Raw genomic sequence first — 17,847 nt, forward strand, 5'->3', positions numbered from 1 at the left:
TATTTTCAGAATGTCATTTCAGGTTTGCTGGATCATCAAGGGTCTTCCATTATAGTCTATCTTCATAAGTCTTGGAGAACTTTAATGTCCAGGCCCATTGTTTCCAGTTACCTCTGTTGACTACTGAACACTTCACCCACATTATGCAAAAGAGGGGCTGAGGAGGTATGCTGTAGTCATACAACCCACTTTTTCTAAACCCAGGTTGTCATGCACTCCCTCCCAATCTCCCAAAAGCAGAACAGTGATGAGAACATAACTCTAAACTATGCCTTAAAAAAGATTGCAAGATGACGCTAAATAAATTTATATTATATAAGTCTACTTACCAATACTTCAGGAATAAAACTGTGTACTATAAACAGTTGGCATGGTACAGTATGAGGTTTTAATGGCTGATTCTACATTTTCAGCTTTCTTATTAATATGTTTATCATTTGCCTCCAGCACATACTGTTTCTGAAACTTGGGGCTTCCGAGGGGATGCAAAATGTTATGGCTGTAGAATTGTCTTTGATAAAACGTGTGAGAATTATGTAAACTTTCACTGCTGACCTCCCTAAAATGTACTTGATGTCATCTTGACCCAACTTTGTGCTTGCAATTATCCTACCCTATGTCCAAGTGTAGATTTTTTTCTGAATTGGCCAAATTTTCCCAGTACTGAGACTAACAAGCTACCAATGATAGGTTGGATAGCTCCCAGTACTTTACTCCCGGATTACAAACATAAGCGGCACCCTCTATAACTAATATTAACAGCTTTTTTCAACAAATTTGACCTTGGGTTTTATTTAAATGTCCTTATATACTTCTCAGTACAGCCGTAATATTATTGTTTCACCTAACTAAACCTAAGCACGAAGCACTTAACAGGCTTATTACCATATAATGATTGGGCCTTTGACAGCAAGGATAAACTTTCCGCTATGTTGAAGGTGGGAAACACTTGATAGGTCACATTATTAGCAGTTGGTGAAATATCTTGAGTTGTACAGGTCACCTTTGATCCCATTTTCTCTTTTTTTTTCCTTTACAGCATACAAATTGAGCACCCACCTGAACAATCTATGCCACTATTTTGTCAGAGGACTATAGTCCAGTTATGATATGTATTCTGTTATAAGTTTAGTATGAATTGGGTATTGTAGCAGTGGAATATGATGGACTAGGTCAGCCTAACTTAAGCATTGTTCCCTGGGACCACAGGGTTCCTCCATTGATTTCTAGGGTTTCATTGAGCAGTGACTAACACTGACCACTACTGGAGGCATATTCCAACTGGTATCTTAAGCAAATGATCACTTCTACACTAAGCAAGGGGCACTACACTCACAATCAGTATAAAGGGGCGCTTTTTTAACTGGTTACCAGTATAAAGGGAGCTTCCCAACTACCCTCCAATATAAGGGGCACTTCTTTATTAACCATCGGTGTAATGGAGCATATCTTTCCTGACCACTAGGTAGAAATTTATAAGGTAGAACTCTTCTGATTACTAGTGTGAGGGAAATAACATAATTAATAATATCAAAACATAATTGTATCTCTGCTACTAATTTTCTCTCATTTCCTGTCTACTTAAAGGCTGTTCCCAAATTATATTCCCATATAAATAAAGCCCAAGACAGCAGTAAAACATGACAGGGGTCCTAAGCTTTCTACATTCGAACCAATTTTGGTTTTCTAGTATAAAGGATTTAATGATCCACCATGGCAGACAAATATTCCAGGTGTGCTACAATCCGTTTCTTATACAAAACAAAACGTAATGATCGCATAATGTACCATGAGCTGTAGATATACTTTAGCCTGGGTTTTTCTGAGACTTGACAATTATCTCAGGGGTCCCCAGTGGTAAAAAAGACTGCAAAAAGAGCAGAACAAAGCTGGGTTGATGTATAAAGGACGGTCCTAAAATATGGGACTGAAGTGATTTTGAGTACAATAAAAATCACCTCTACTGAGGACTTAGAACACAAAGGCTAATAAGATGCTAAAGTATGTTGAAATGTTTGAAATGTTGAAATGGATGAAAGTCCTCAGCATTTGCAGTATTTTTAGCTAGTTATGCACCAGTTTTGTTGATGTAGGAGGTACATCACTGCAACCTATTGCTTCTCATTGACAATAGCTCTATCAGACCCTGACATAAGATAAACTAAATTTATCATTTTACACAGTATATACTCAGCACCACTTGTGTTTTAGGTAATTGAAACCTTTGGTCATCAGTGCTTAGTAAAGTGTGTTTATGGGGGGGGTTGGTACTTTCTCCCATTAAAATAAATAAATTAGCTCTAATAAGCATTTGCACTATCTTCCAGGAGTCTAAATTAGCTGCTAAACAGCATAGTTTACAGCCCCAAAGTTAAAAAAAAATACTTTTTTTAATATTTGTAAGGTTTACTTAAATAAACTCATTATTCACCTAGCTTCTTGCTATTGATTACATGTGAATCCTTCATGAAGAAGGTTTGGTATCATGCAGCTAGCCAATTTCTGAAGTGTTTTAATGGTCCTGACCCCTGTCACTTCTTCTGAAGCTTCTCCCAATACCTTTAACATCTCAAGAGACATCCAAAGAAGAAGGAATATGCTAAATGAATTCATAAAAAGCACTGAGGTTGGAAGAAGGTTTGATGTTAAAGATCACTTTTTAACACCTTTGTAAGTTTAATTTTAATGGATGCCTACACTTTTCTTAATAATGTTATGCTATTTTAATGTATGCCTAGACTTCTCTTACAAGAGTTATGTCTTTTTAAGTAAATTAAAAGGATGATGTATAGGTGTTTTAACTTTATACTTCATCATGTGTAGTTGCAAATGTCATTCACCAAAATATGCACCAAACTGAACAGGACTGTTACTAAAATACATATACCAAATTTTGTCAAAAAACAACAGCTAGGCTCTCATCTTTATCTGTAGCCACTTCACCTGACTCTGCAGGGAGTAGTATGTGACTGAAACAAGAAAGTCATAGGAATCCTGGATTTGATCTACAGTCTGGAGTCACCTTCACCATGCTTTGTGGGAGGCAAGTTGGTGATGCGTCTCTGGTGATGAAGCTGGGTAGAGGTTTAGTTCCTGGTGAGTTGTTTAAATTCTTTTGTTGCATCAGTGAGTTATTCAAAAAGCAACACCGCTAGTGAACATTTCATTCACCATTGAAAGTGAAAATATTACACTATTGTTTACTGGAACTATAACAACCATGACTATTTTATATCTCACATTAGGTTTGAATTTTTAAAACAATGGTGAATGCCCATCTGAATTTATTTTCTACAGCCTAAGGCTACGTACACACTTCAGATTTTTGTCTTTGGAAAGGATCTTTCACGATAACAAAGGACAAAATATGCATAATGAGTGCTGTAAATACAGTGCCGTTCTGCTCTACGAAGGGGGGGAGAACAAGCGAGCTGCACCCCGCTGTGCTATCTCCTTCTTGTATTAGGATCGTTCGTTGTTCATGGATCCGTCAGTATGGTATGTACAAGCGCTGTACATGCACCAGATTCTCGTCCGATGCTAGCCCTGAAGCGATTATTGGACGAGAATCATCTGACATGTGTAGATAGCCTTAGATTGAAATACTTTGAAAGACCAATTAGACAACAATTCAAGTTAGGATATGTTGTGTGAAAATATAATATTGATATTCAACACCTTATATGCAAAATATTTATAAACATACATAAAGAGGGACATAGAACATTACATTTAAAGGGGACCTGTTAGGTTATAAATATAAGCACTGCCATTGCTTATGAGTATTTAAAGGTGTAAGATCCAGAGTTGGTATCTTTATATTTCAAAAATACCAAGTTACTGGTCAAGTTCAAGCCTGCTTTCTAATCTGCTCAAATGCTGTTTCCCTAGGAGAAAGCAGGTATGTTGTGCCCTACCCATAGATTTAGGATAATCACCTAAATTTTCACCTAAATCAGCACCTTTAGATTACCAAGAACTCTGAAACTAATAGGAATAAAGTTAATCAAATCAATAAACTATACTATATAAGTCTTTTGGCCTTTATATAAGTAATTATCAGAAAAAAACTTCTCTATATAATAAAAAAAAAGGAAACATAATTTCACAAACCCCAAATATAACTAGTTCAGACTAGCAGTTCTTGCAAGTGGTTTGAGCAGTTTTTCTGCTGCTCTGGCTAAATGCAATGACAAGGGATCCATCCATGTAGACAGATCTTATGTCATTGTTTAAATGTGTCTAGCCAACCCAGCGAAGAGAGCAGCCTGGATACTGGATTGCCTAAGCACAATGACAGGAGCTTTGCCCATCTGGCCAGAGCTCTTGTCAACCCACAGCGAAAGAAGCTGGTACTGCATGTGAAGCAGGCAGCACTGACCCGGTCCTTGCGGGCCACTATTTGGACATTGCTGCATCTTGCAAAGGTATTAGTTAAAAAAAACAAATGTTTTTCTATTGTTGGGTGTTGTTATTTCTAGGGTTATTTTAACCCTTTCTGTGAATGGGCAAGGGATACTATGTAGTGATTCCCAGGGTGATAGGCAGATATCTGCCCCCCATCCCCCCTTTTAAAAGACTTCAAGATTCCCAAAAATTCCTCCACAACACAGGGATTACATTGTAAGGATGATAAGGAAGGTGGCTATACACATTTTGCCCCCTTTCCTTTTAGGCAAGCCAGAACCCATAGGACCATTTATAGGTAGAGAGGTAGACAGGACGAGGGGCATGCACATTCACAGCTTCATTTCTTATCCAGGGATATCTCAAGCCTATTAAAGAGTCTGGTTTCAATAATAAGGAGACCCAACATCATCTTTAAAAATATCTAAAAAACATACCATAATGAATTTTTTATCATGGCACTACTAAAAATACCAGTGACACTGCTAAATAAAAGAAACCCACATCTAGAAATTTCCCTAATATACTAATCATGTCTGCAACGCAGACCTCAATTTGTTTACAACTTCATAAAAGCCTCTAAAGGTAATAAGGAAAACATGAAAACATGAGTTGTCAATCTAAATTTAATTGCATATGGAAACTCCTAAGCTCCAATAAACACAGGGAAGGCTGACCTTGTGGGAACACACCTATTTACTGAAGGTTAATGAATATTATTATCTAATCATAACAACTAACCCATTCTGTTCTTGCTGTAGTAGGTAAGCTTCATTTAGAAATAACTGCTATTTTTGATTGAGGAATGTGTAGCTATGTGCTGACAATTACATGTAAAGTGTAAGCAATGCATTCAGGAACTTGAAACATGAAGGCATTTAAGACACTCATGAAAAAATGCCATAGAAGGGGGAAGTAAGCCCTGTATTTTACGCCCTAACCCATAATTCTATATAATTAAAAAAACAGAAAAACTCATCATTAAGATTCGTGAGTATAGTAGTAGAGGACTTGGCCTGTTTTAACAAAAATACATATACTATATAAGTTTATTCAACATAAATTATTGTACATAGAGCTAGCTAACAATAGCTGTTTATACTTAATGATGAGCGAAAAGATGACATTACATATACATCAAATGATGTTTCAAAATTGGTAAGCTTAAGGTATATCTGTGTGATCCACTTTTTACTCATTTTGACCTGACGCATTTTGCAAATACTGTTTCATCAGAGGTAAACAAAACTGTGATTTAGGACTTTATATCATCAATAAATAACAACAATTGTAAAATATTATAGGGACATAAACCATAACACAGTATATTATTGTTTGTGCATCAATTTGTTAACTTCACGTGGTTACCATATTAATTAATTGCTAGGTGTTTGGATGGGACATCACCGACCAACTAAAAAGGTATAACCTTTGTGTTAACCACCGTATGTCGTACATCTCAGTTGGAAGCACAGAGATCAAAGAAGTCCAAATACAGGTCTCCTATCAGTTGGAGGCTCTATATTCATATTTTGTAGATGACCTCAATGTCAGTTTAGCTGCACTGAAGGTCCTGTTCAAATTAGGGTGGAATTGTGAGATAAAAAGGTTGGCGGGCTGAATCTTGCAGCTCCTGTATATAATATGAATATAACAGGTTGCGTATAACAAATATGACAGGTAACTTTGTGTAGTTACAAACTCATGCACAAACATTAACATACTGTGTTATTGTTTATGTCCCTATATATATTTTGTGACTGTTGTTATACATAGTCCTCTAAACCACAGTCTTGTTCACCCCTGATGAAACATTATTTGCAAAATGCATCAAGCAAATTGACTAATGGATCACATGGATATACCTTAAGTGCTGCAATTTTGAAACATATTTTGATGTATATGTAATGTCATCTTTTCGCTCATCTCTAAGTACAGATGGCTTTTGTTAGCTTGGTCTATGTACAATAAATAATTTATGGTGTGAATATATTTTTATGTTATATGTCTTTTGTTGAAATCACCCAAACATTAAGTACCTACCACTATACTCATCCCAAACTAAATCATTTTAATGTGTTTTGATGAAAATAGTGTTATATGTCTATAAGGGGATCCCACAATAATGGAAACTCTGAGTGTTTTAACTAATAGTACGTGCACATGCATGTTCCATTTTCAGATTCAGGCATCAAAACATACTTGGACCAAACTCCACTAAACATCATCAGGTATAATTTCTATCACCAGTATGGTTTATATATATATGTATCTTCTGTATATACTTCATACACTGCCTCTTACATTAGGACCACAATATATATATATTAATATCAAAAGTGCTTAATGGTCCCAAATGGTTTGTTGCAGCTTTTCATGATAGGTACAATTGTGAAAGAATATATATAATCAAGGTCAGTAAGAAAGACAGAAAATAGTGCATGGTGTTGCTGGAAGGGGAGTTGGAAAATACATATAAATAAAGGCAGTTTAGGTAAACCTGTAACAAACCTGGGCAATTCAGACTATGCCCATGATAAAAAATCAAAGATTACCTTCAGTGACATCAGTAAGTAAAAATGATCAGTATACCAATAGATTTAGGTAGCTGAAAACATACATGCAAGCTTTAAAGTAGAACTTTAGCTCCACAATAAAAAGATGCAAGCATAGGAGATTTTTATTGCACAATGATGATGTTCTCTCTGCAATAAATCATACTTACCTTCCTATTTGCCATTTTTTTGTACAAGTATATAAACTTGTAGACATAGCACCCCAGGGCTGCATGAACTCTTGCACACATGAGTCGGAATTCCTTTACCTTGCCCTGGCCAGTCAAGATGGCTAAAGATCCCACATTCAGAAGAAGATGAAGATGGTATTGGAGTGAAAACAGCTGAGTGTAAATAGAAAATTGCAATCAGGTGGGTGAGTTTATTTTATTGCAGAAGAAACATTGCATATATCTTCTGCAATAAAGGATGTGCCTGATCACGTTTTTTTTAAAGTTTAGTTTCACTTTAACTTTTACTGTAAAAATCGAGCTTGGCCTTGCCCGTTTTCCGATGCTGTTTTCAGGGCTCCCTATTGCTTGTTCTAGTGATTAGGTTCTTTGATATGATCAAGCAGGAAGAAAAAAACAAGCTTATCATTTATAGGACAACTTCAGCTGCCTATATCCCTTGATCAACTGAAATGCTGTTTTCACTGAAGGTAATTTGCTCATGTTTGAGTTTAGCTTTGATTTCAGCTTAATATTACCTTTCCTTTTCTTAACATTTTAAAACTGCTCTATGATCTGAACCACGACACCACTAAGTATTTTACATCTAGTTATTTAGACTGTTGAAATTTCTAAACTATATTTTCTCTCACCTGCTCTTTCCCCGTCCTCTTCGTAGTGTGTGGCTATCACCATCCCTCTCTTCTCTTGCACGATGTAATGATGGAGAGCGGCTGTGTGTGCTGCGGGAGCTGGCAGTGCTCGCAAGGCTACTGTCCCCCACTGCTGCCCCGCCGGAGACTTCAGGTCCCTGGGAGAGCAACTGTGGGGGTAGTCCGCGAAGCGAGGGCACTGGAGAGTAATGTGCTCCATCTGAATTGAGGTTGTTATCACTGGCAGAACGCTGCAGAAAACGTGGGGATGAGAGACCCACACAGCTCACAACACGTCTACGCTTTGTGTAAGTTGGAGTCTCCCGAAAAGGCACTGAAGTAGACAAATAAAAGAAGAAAGTCATAAATAATAGTGAAGAAAAAATGATGAAACCTAAACTATTATAAACTAAATTATGTTTACACACTGTTTATCAATAATAGCCAGCAGAAGGTAATGACATTCAAATGGACTTGTTCTAGTAAAGTTGACGTACTACCTTAAATTAAATAGTCTCATTTCCCTGCTCATTTTGGCTTCTTCTCTACTTCTCTTCTTCTACTCAAGCAGTATTAGATACTGGAGAAGGTAAGCCCACCTCATTTCCTGACTGATTGATTACAAGCATTATAAAACTATATACTAGCCCTGTGCTACTGACCTGTGTTGGCCCTCCCTTTTCCAGCTATTTGCTTTGCCGTGTATCAGTAATCTTGCCTTAGCATTAATTGAGGATTTTACGACAAGTTACACAGAGAAATTCCCACTCTTTGAGTCTTAAACCTAACCTGTATCTTAATTGACAGAAATGTGCATTCATTCTTTTAATTCTTGTAATGTAGCATTATTGGTGCTCTTGGCTATGTCCGTAGTTGAAGGTTCATAACTGGCCAGTGAAGTTTTAACTTTAAAAACTTAATATTTTCTAAAAGTTCCCTAATCATTTGCACATTTCTATTTCAAATTTTTAATAACATCTTATTTTTATTATCATCATTTGTTACCTTTCTTCTGTTCTGCATATTCTGAGAACTGTCTTACTACCATTTACGTTTATATGTCTGGACCAATACAAGCATGATGGAGGAATAATAAACTATTACCAAAAAAAAGGTGCAATGGCAACTATTTTTGCATGTGTTTTCCAGCCTTAAAACTGCTCAAAACACTTGAAAAAACCTCAGGTCTGAACATGCTCTTGCTGAAAGAAAGTAAAGCTGGTAACTGTGGAGGCTGCCACAGAAGAGAACTCCCTTCTCACCATCTACAAATCTGCCTTCTCTGTTTTACAACTTCCTCCTCTACCCCAAGATTTTCCACAGAAATCATATTTATTGTTTAGATTTCAGCTGGTTGCTTTATTATATAAACAACATATAATGAATAATGAACTATGCATCATAGAACAAGTCCAGTTAAATGAAGCTACATAGCATGGCCTGGGTGAATATGAATTTTTGCAGACCCATAAAAAATTAGTGCAAATGTATTTTGGGAGAAAAAAAGCTTGTTGCTGGTAATCTTAAAGCTCCATACAAAATGTTCCGCTTGCCAATAAACCTGTGTATTACAAAATACTATCTAACCTGTATAAAACTTATACCACCAAGTGAAATGATTTCTCTGGTGTAGCTATTTTCAATAATATGTGTATTGCATCCTGTCACTTACCAATGTCGGATTCTTTGTGGGTTTTGATAATTTCAGCAAGCTCAAAATTTCCTGCAATAATTGCAACCTGTAACATAAGCAAATCAGAGGCATAGAACTTGTAGCCAGATTTTAAACAAGTTTTTCAAACAAACAATAGTAGCACTTTGAACAAGTGGTCATTTTTTTCCACTGCATTGTAAAAAAATCACAGTACATGTTTAGCATTTTTCTCTGCAGAGAAGATCCTGCTAGGCTGCCAGTTCTCTAATGTTAACAACCAGCACATTTCTAAACTATTACAAGATGGTCTTTTGAATGTCTCTGTGATAAGATATATTGACACAGTATCAGGTCATATATGAAATCTTAACAATGGCGATTTCTCGCCAGGGTCAGGATCGCTAAGGTACTTCCTGCTAGTCTCTATGGCAGAGGTGGTCAAATTACTTGATGTAGGGGGCCTCTAGTGCAACCCCAGACATCAACAATATTTAATAAATGTAATACAACAAAATGTTGTGAGGAGACTGTCAGAGACTGCAGACATGTTGTACAAGTCATTGGATATTGGAAACATACTTCTGTAGACAGTTAGAGACGTTAAATATGTTTCATGAGACTGCTAGAGATCACTGACATTATAGCCTATGCTAATCAATGCTTCAACCTTTGAACCCTGGAGCCCTTTAAAAAAAAGCCACCTGTGTCACATATTAATTAATATTTCTCTTAAGATATTTGATATCTATGATAAAAGTTTGAGGGAAGAAAACAAGAGACGGACTGCATAGATTTTTTTATAATAATGCAAAAAAAGTCAAACTATTTCACTATTAGAAGCCAGTAAAATGAATTTTCTACAAGGGTCGGGAATGGATTATTTTAAAACTCCTATACTGCTTTTAAAGAATATGCAAATAGTTTAATGTCCATAGTCTGTCACAGGTTAATTAAGGCTAAACCTAAAGGAATTTAGAGGGAGTGTAAGGGATATAGAAGTGGGCACTGCCACTAAGAAAGAATGTATTCCAAAATGAAATTACAGCTTAGTTTTTGCCATATTATACTTTATATATATTTTATTAGCATACGTGCAGTATATGTGTGTTTATAAATAACTGAGAAATGTAGAGGGCATCCAGATGCAACAGATATCACACGGAAAACATTAAAATTTAGAGGCATCAACTACACTGTTTGTACACATGAAGTGTTTAGCTACCAAAGTATTCATAATTCTGATCAGTTAATTTAGCAATCCAGATACCCAGACAGAATAGACATGTCCCCGACCTCCACTGCAGCACTAACACAACTACTAATGTTTGCCAATGCTTACGGCAGTTGTGACATCCAAAGACTACATAAGTGCAGTGCTGTGATGAAATAATTTATAGATCTCGACAGTTAGGACCAATTACTGAATCAGCAAGTATCAAAAAAAGATACTTTTCTTTTTCCTATTGAAAGAAGGGATTTACAAAGGTACTGCATATCATTGCAGTTCAAAACAAGAGCATTAAAAGAGATTAAAGCCTCCTACTCCTTTCAGGTGAGTAAACCAAAAAGTTTGTGATGCTAGAGAGTAATCATGACATCCAGTAAACTGTCAGCTTCTAAAAGTAGTGGTAGACAATGGCAGTACATGTATTTATATTACAGAGTGTTTTTGTTAAAGAGTTTCTTTATTTGCAAGCTGAATCTCTGTCTGGAGGGTGCCTAAATAAAGCATACGTAAACTCAGAAATGTCACTTTACATAAAAGGGTAGAGAATCCTTTTATGTAAAGTAAAAATTCTGTTCTTTGGGGTCTTTTTGAAGTGCAACACCCTTTTAAAAAAAGGGTGCGGCACCGCCCCCTAATTCTCAACTAGGCGATCAAGAATGAACAGGAGCGCAAAGCCTCCTGGGATACCTACGTCATGCATCCCAGGAGGCTCTTGGGTGCTCTTTCTGTGCATGCGCAGAAGAAGTCTTTTCGCGCAAAGAAAAAATTTTGCCCTGCGGGTTTAAAGGTAAGTATGTTTTTTTTTTTGGGGGGTGGGCATTTTTCAGTTTAGTTTCCCTTTAAGCTTAATTATTTAGCTTTAAACTGCCAATACCTACCCTTTATAATAAAAATCAATGTATTCAGGTTCACTCATTTACATATATCTACCTACAAAGCTTTATGTAGCTGAGACAAACAATAGGTTTTCATGCATGCATAAAACAGGAATAAATTATATTTAACTGAGCATGTATTTTATGTAAATTTATCTTGGATCTAGTGATAATGCAGTGTGTAAGACCGACCTCTAGAGGTCACCTGATACTCTACTAAAATGATACTTTATAGGATCATTCATAGAACATTCTCTTAACTATTATGATTTGCATGCTGACAATAATACAGTGTGCAGAACATCATACCAGCCAACTGATTTATGTGTCTGGTTTACCTATAAAGGATGATGTTTTGTTGATTCTTAACTAAATATTGGAAACAATTAGTTTTTGACGTTGGCTTTATTAGTTTACCTTTTAAGGTGCCTTTTTCATCCTGCAAATAACACACTTTGTGTTCCTGGGTAGCAGCACTCCCTTCACCACTGTATTTATGGATGGAGCCTTAGATGTGACTAAGACATGTACCCACGTCAGATAATTGTCACCTGTAAAAATTTATTGTGCTCATCTTAGGCAAAAATCTAGTGTGTACAGCAGTCCCGAGTTCATTAATCCACCACAGCGTATTAATGAATAACCAGTCGAGAATGAGCACTATGAATTTTAATAGAAGACAGCCGGGTACCACACGCTCCCCCTCCTATCTCTGTAGGGCAAAACAATGCTGGGTGTTCATTTCTTAAGGAATGTTTCAGTGACAACCATCTGAGTCCTCTGGATGTCTGTACTGGGCTTTAAATATGTCTGGCTTGGTTGTGCTCATATACATGGAGGTTGATGGGACTAGTAGTGTACAAAAGAAAGATGATTTTTTGTTTTATGTTAGGCGCAGCGGAAGTGACATAGATTTTGTTTTGTACATGTACATTTTTCTGTAATGCAATAATCTATGTATTTGTGTTGTGCCAGGTATTAAGACAATAAAGCACAGTAATACATGTTTGTGCATTACCAAGCAAAGATCAGCTATATTTTAATTAGATGAAACAAAAAGAAATTTAGAATATGGAAAAAGGAGCCATGTGTGTTCTATATAATGTAGTTGTTAGTTAAAGTGTCTGATAAAAGGTATAAAAAAGCCTTGTAATGTAAATGCATAAAAATCTATCTGTATGGTTTATGTGAAGTATTAAAAGTAAAATACTGTTTGCAGCCATTTTGAAGTCTGAAAGCTTTGACAATGTCATAAAATGAAAAAAAAACAGTAAGATATATTGTATAGAGGAAGGATTTAGCTTGATAAAATGTGTAGGTCCAGTTTTCCTATTACTTGGAATCCATGTTCCTTCTAACAATAGCAGAAGCACAGTGAAATCACCAACATGTAATGAACCATTCCTAATACACATCAGGTGCAACATCTACAAATGGTGCTAAGAAGTACGGCAGTCATATTAAATGTTTAAAGCTGAAAGTATATAGCACAAATTTTTTCATTCATTGATGTGTACATATTGCTGGTTTTTTAATGAACACACCTTCAGTCTGCCTGCCCCCACTCAGCCTACACTTTCTGTATCTTTTGTCCTTTCTTCTTCCTCTCAGCAAGCTCTGTACAGTTTGATTTACACCTTTCAATAATTTTAAAGCATACAGGGATATAGAAATATCAAAGAGCAATAATATTAATCCTGCATGAGCTTAAGGTGCAAGACAACTTAAAATTGAGAATGTTGTTAACGTTAGGTGACAGTAGGTTCAGTTGTTTGTGTAATCAAAAGGCTGTCCTATACAGGCCTTATCCAAATAAATAGTAATAGTAAATGTTAATGGGATGCCAATTAAGGATGCTTTGTAACGTTGCATTATTCTGGGCAGTTGGACTATAAACTCTGCACCACAAACATTGCAGCAAAAATACCTATCTAGGCTGTTGGATATACATATGGATCAAACAACCAGGGTAATGTGCATTAACATATAATTTGGAAGGGTTTAACACCCACCCTCTTCATAGAAGAGGCTTTGCTTTGCTGTATCTAATTAATTACAAAAAGGCCTTCTGATTATTTTGATCACTTTTATAATTTACATATTAACAAAATTGGGAACAGGTTTTGTTCCACAAAGACTAATCTTCTAAAAATTAAGAATAGAGGCACTATAATACTTCTAAAGTGGTTATAAGAAGCTCTATTCAATTGAACCGAAAAGCTGTGGCAATAATGGCGGACACCACTGTTCCCATTGTTCGCCACCTTCTAAAGTGGTAAACAACTGCTTATTTGGCACACAGGATGTTTGAGAAAAGCAAGACTGATCCCCATTGTGGCCTATGGCATTTTCCACTTTTAAAGTAACAAACAGTATCTGGTGTTCTAAAGTGCCTAAAAACATGTAAATGCAGAAAGGCCAATAAAGGGGCAATTAAGATGAAAAGTGACAATCCTTTAAACCAAACAGCAGTTTTATTAATAGGGTAAATTAGAAAATGAATATTGCCGTTTTTCTTAGCAATCAGTCTGTTCATTCCTTTATAAATAGGCTCCAAAGAGTTCTCAGCGACTGCACAGATATATTCTAAACACCACCTACACACAGTGCACCAGCCAATGTGTAAATTTGTAATTTATCATATGGATCTCTGCTTTGTCCATAAAGCACTTTATATAAATGTATCCATAAGAGGTTTTGAAGGTAGGTATTGAAGGGAGGTATTGAAACAAAAATTCCACCATTCTCATTCTTTTTTCAATACTCTATACAGAGTGCTTACCCTGTAACAGATAGAAACTAAAAACTGTACAGAATTTATGTTTGCTGAATAATTATAACAGTAATAATATATAAGTAAACAGTGTAAGTCAAATATGATGTTGTGTCCCAACAGATGGTGATAGTAGGGAGGGGTTTGACACCAGGATGACAGTAATCTAGATAATACAGGATAATCTAGATAGGCATAGATTATCTCTTCATCACAGGGACAACATTGGTGTCCTTGTAACAACCTGGAGCGGCACCCTCTCACCCACACACATATTACACTTTCAGTATTATCTATACAATGACACAATCTCTTCCAAGTACAGTAATTATGCGTCTAGATTTAATAGGAATTGTGTTTTCCACACAAAGGAACAGAAGAACTGTACTGGCACCTTCTATGTATTCACATGTTGATGAATTATTTGTAATATACATTATTGAAGGCAAATTAAAAAAAAAACAAAAAAAAAATATAACAACTTGTTTTATAGATATTATTAACTGGTCATCTTTCCATTGAAAATGCCAATAATTTGCTAATTTTGAACAGTTATTTTCCAACCCAGCTAAAGTGTGAATAAGGCACACTGAATGCTTGCTTTTACCTGGAACGCAGTTTGGTTGTTGAAGTTCCGGATCTCTTTACTTGCTCCACGGAAAAGAAGAACCCGAGCGCAGCTCTCCTATTAGAAGAAAACAAAAAAGGAATTAGTTTGGTACAAACATTAATCCCTACAGGCTTTAATTATCAGACTGTTAGAAGGAAAACCGGATTGTTGTCTTTTAAAAAGGGTGTTTAAAGGATAAAAAAGAATTTATACAGATAATAAATACAGTTTTTCTTTCTGATATTTTGAGAATAAGGACAGAAAATGTACCCTAAATCGTAAATGATTAAACTGAAAAAAAAATCAATAATATTGAAAACACGAGGGATTCTCTTTACAATACACTAGTCAGAAACACATCCCCAGTCAAATGATTGGACACAGAGTGATTGTTCGATCCTTATTGTCAGTGCATAAACAATGCAGTAAATTTGATTTGCTTGTAGTGCTGGGCCTCCATTTTTCCAAAGTCCCAAAAAGCCTTAATGCAAGAGCAATTTTTGAGCCTTCCTTTTCAAGTATTGGCTAAGTAACAATATTTACTGTGTATTGACTATTAGCTACAAATGAGTAAGCTGTATCAAGGTCTATATGACAGTGGGACCCAGCACCTATTTACTCTAAAATGAATGAACCCCAAATGTTCTGTTCTGAAAACTTTTGGATTTAGAGGTGCCAAATCCTGCCAGAAAGGCTTTTTGGAGCTGCAGAGCAATGCAGCTGCTTCTGTGTAAATATAATGTAGCAATTGTTACAATGTATTTGCTATTTCATTCATATGTAGATAAAATTATATCATAATCATAACTTTTTTTATACTCTGAAAACCTATACTTCCATCACTTTCTCCCCATAGATACAATTTGGGACCATTTCAGAACCCATGTGAGCTACAGCACTCTGCTGCAGGCCAAACTGTGGTTCCAACCTTTCTCATTCAAATTAAACTGTGGATCTGCTCATTTTTATCATCATTATTTATAAACATAGTTTCAGTAACATCCACACTGAATGTTTGCAGCATATAATTTTTGATTGTTTAGCTTAGTTTACACACCCTTCAGCACTTGGGGTGCTTGGTAAGTGTTCTCCTAAAACAACAGTTGTCCTCAACACAGCTCCGTCGCCTCTATTTATCTCCCCTCCTAGTCGCCACTAAAGGAAGTTGTTAGTTGGTCCCCTCCTCGCTGGACTACTTGTATGAGTGAGAACACCAATAAAACTACTAGGCGCTGGTCGAATACAAACTACTTCTTCTGACGACTTGATCATAATAATGTAAAGAGATAGTACATAAACAAATTTTTTTCTTTTTATCAACACCAGCAGGGCACTGGGTATATATTCCTTGTTTTTTCACATCTACAACAGAGTCGTTTTATGAGTCTTCTACTATACTTCTCTCATACATTTCCATAAGCAGGCTACATTGTATGATTTATATTTTAACATAAAAATACTTTTCATAGTCCAATCGTTATGTAAAACATTACAAAGGTTTTGCTATCCTGTAAGAGTCTGAACAGGTTAATACAGAGGCTATGAGTGCTCAAATGAACAAAGTCTTCCCCTGCCAGGGAGCATAAAGAACACAAAGTCAGTGATTTCTTTCACATGGTGTAGTCTGGGAGCTCTGTTTCTCCATGAGATCCCCAGAAGTGTTGTATCGGCAGCATGCACAGGAGATTAGAAGAGCCCCAGGCAGGACAACACTGATGAGATAACTGGAAGTAAAGTCATGGTGCCCAGACTGGCTCCAAGGCAGAAATCCATCCTAGGTGACTGGAAACACTGTATCCCTACCCTATGCTTATTTCACAACTGTATCTGCAAGGAACAGTTTTCAGAGCCCTTTACAATCTGACAGCATTAGACTATGATACCATTACAAAGCAGAGTTTCAATATTGTGCCACCTGAGACTAGATTTCAGAGCAAAGTAGCGCTCCTACATATTTGTGGCAGGCGAGATGCGAAGTAACTAAAAAACTGAGCAGGTTATGACTTTGATTCTAAGGTAGGTATTACTGAAACACTTAGCATTAAAAAAAGTACATCTTTGAAATTTTATAGTCCTACTCAACTTTTAATTAAATTATATTTAATTGTGATTAAAATAAAACTCCAGACAAATCTTTATTACTGTCTATATTCTCATTGCGGTTTTTCCATACTTGTGTTACAAGGATAGGAAATAGGACATTATATATGATAGAATGCAGACAAGAATAAACAAGCTTTTATTGCTACAAAACATGCACATCTCACACATTTCCATTAAACTAGATGTCTATTTATGTATATAATATATTGATATTTTTCATTGCTTTTGAAATGACCATATTCAAGGTTATATAATTGATGTTTTATTAAATGGGTTTACAAACACTTAGAAGCCCAAAAAAAAGTCACAGAAATAGATGTTCAGTCACTAACAAACCCCATTTCCATTGTCTTATCTCCAATTTCCTGTTAAAACGGATATGCCGAGTATCTAAATATGACTGAGCATTCCAATCAGTCCTCAGTAACAAAGATGGTCAGATACAGCCCCTCTTTCCCTCTGCAAAACAAGCGTGTGCAAGGACACTTGTAATGAAGGGCATAGCTGATACTACACAGAGCAAAGAGTTGTCAGTGCAAGGACAGAAAGCAGCATTGTCACTGAGGGAGAAGAGCATTTTAAAGCATACATCAGCCATTAATCATAACATGTAGGGGTATAGGTCTGTAAAGAAATGAAAAGGTGTGTGTCTTTAGTTGAGCTGATGACACAAAAAAAATCCTAATGCTGAACTACAGGTGGATAGAAAAAAATATTGCAGATCTGTAATCATTTTTAGTACCTGAATTTGATTAGGTATAAACCTCTTACGGTCCCAATACAGTAGAATGCAAACTGGGCAAGGGAGAAGCAGCACAA

The 17,847-nt window shown here is 36.1% G+C and overlaps 1 protein-coding gene across 1 annotated transcript in view; it reads right to left on the reverse strand.

Moving 5' to 3' along the window:
• Positions 1 to 17,847, reverse strand: part of SHANK3 (SH3 and multiple ankyrin repeat domains 3) — a 181,501-nt gene that overhangs the window by 61,997 nt on the left and 101,657 nt on the right. Inside the window, exons 11-13 of the mRNA XM_072402006.1 lie at positions 14,923 to 15,000; positions 9,458 to 9,524; positions 7,786 to 8,119 (exon numbers count right to left, since the gene is read on the reverse strand). Coding sequence (XP_072258107.1) covers positions 7,786 to 8,119; positions 9,458 to 9,524; positions 14,923 to 15,000 — 479 coding nt within the window. The remainder of the gene's footprint in view (positions 1 to 7,785; positions 8,120 to 9,457; positions 9,525 to 14,922; positions 15,001 to 17,847) is intronic.

Source organism: Pyxicephalus adspersus, chromosome 2, assembly GCF_032062135.1.
Source record: "Pyxicephalus adspersus chromosome 2, UCB_Pads_2.0, whole genome shotgun sequence".
In the NCBI taxonomy this organism is placed as follows: domain Eukaryota; kingdom Metazoa; phylum Chordata; class Amphibia; order Anura; family Pyxicephalidae; genus Pyxicephalus; species Pyxicephalus adspersus.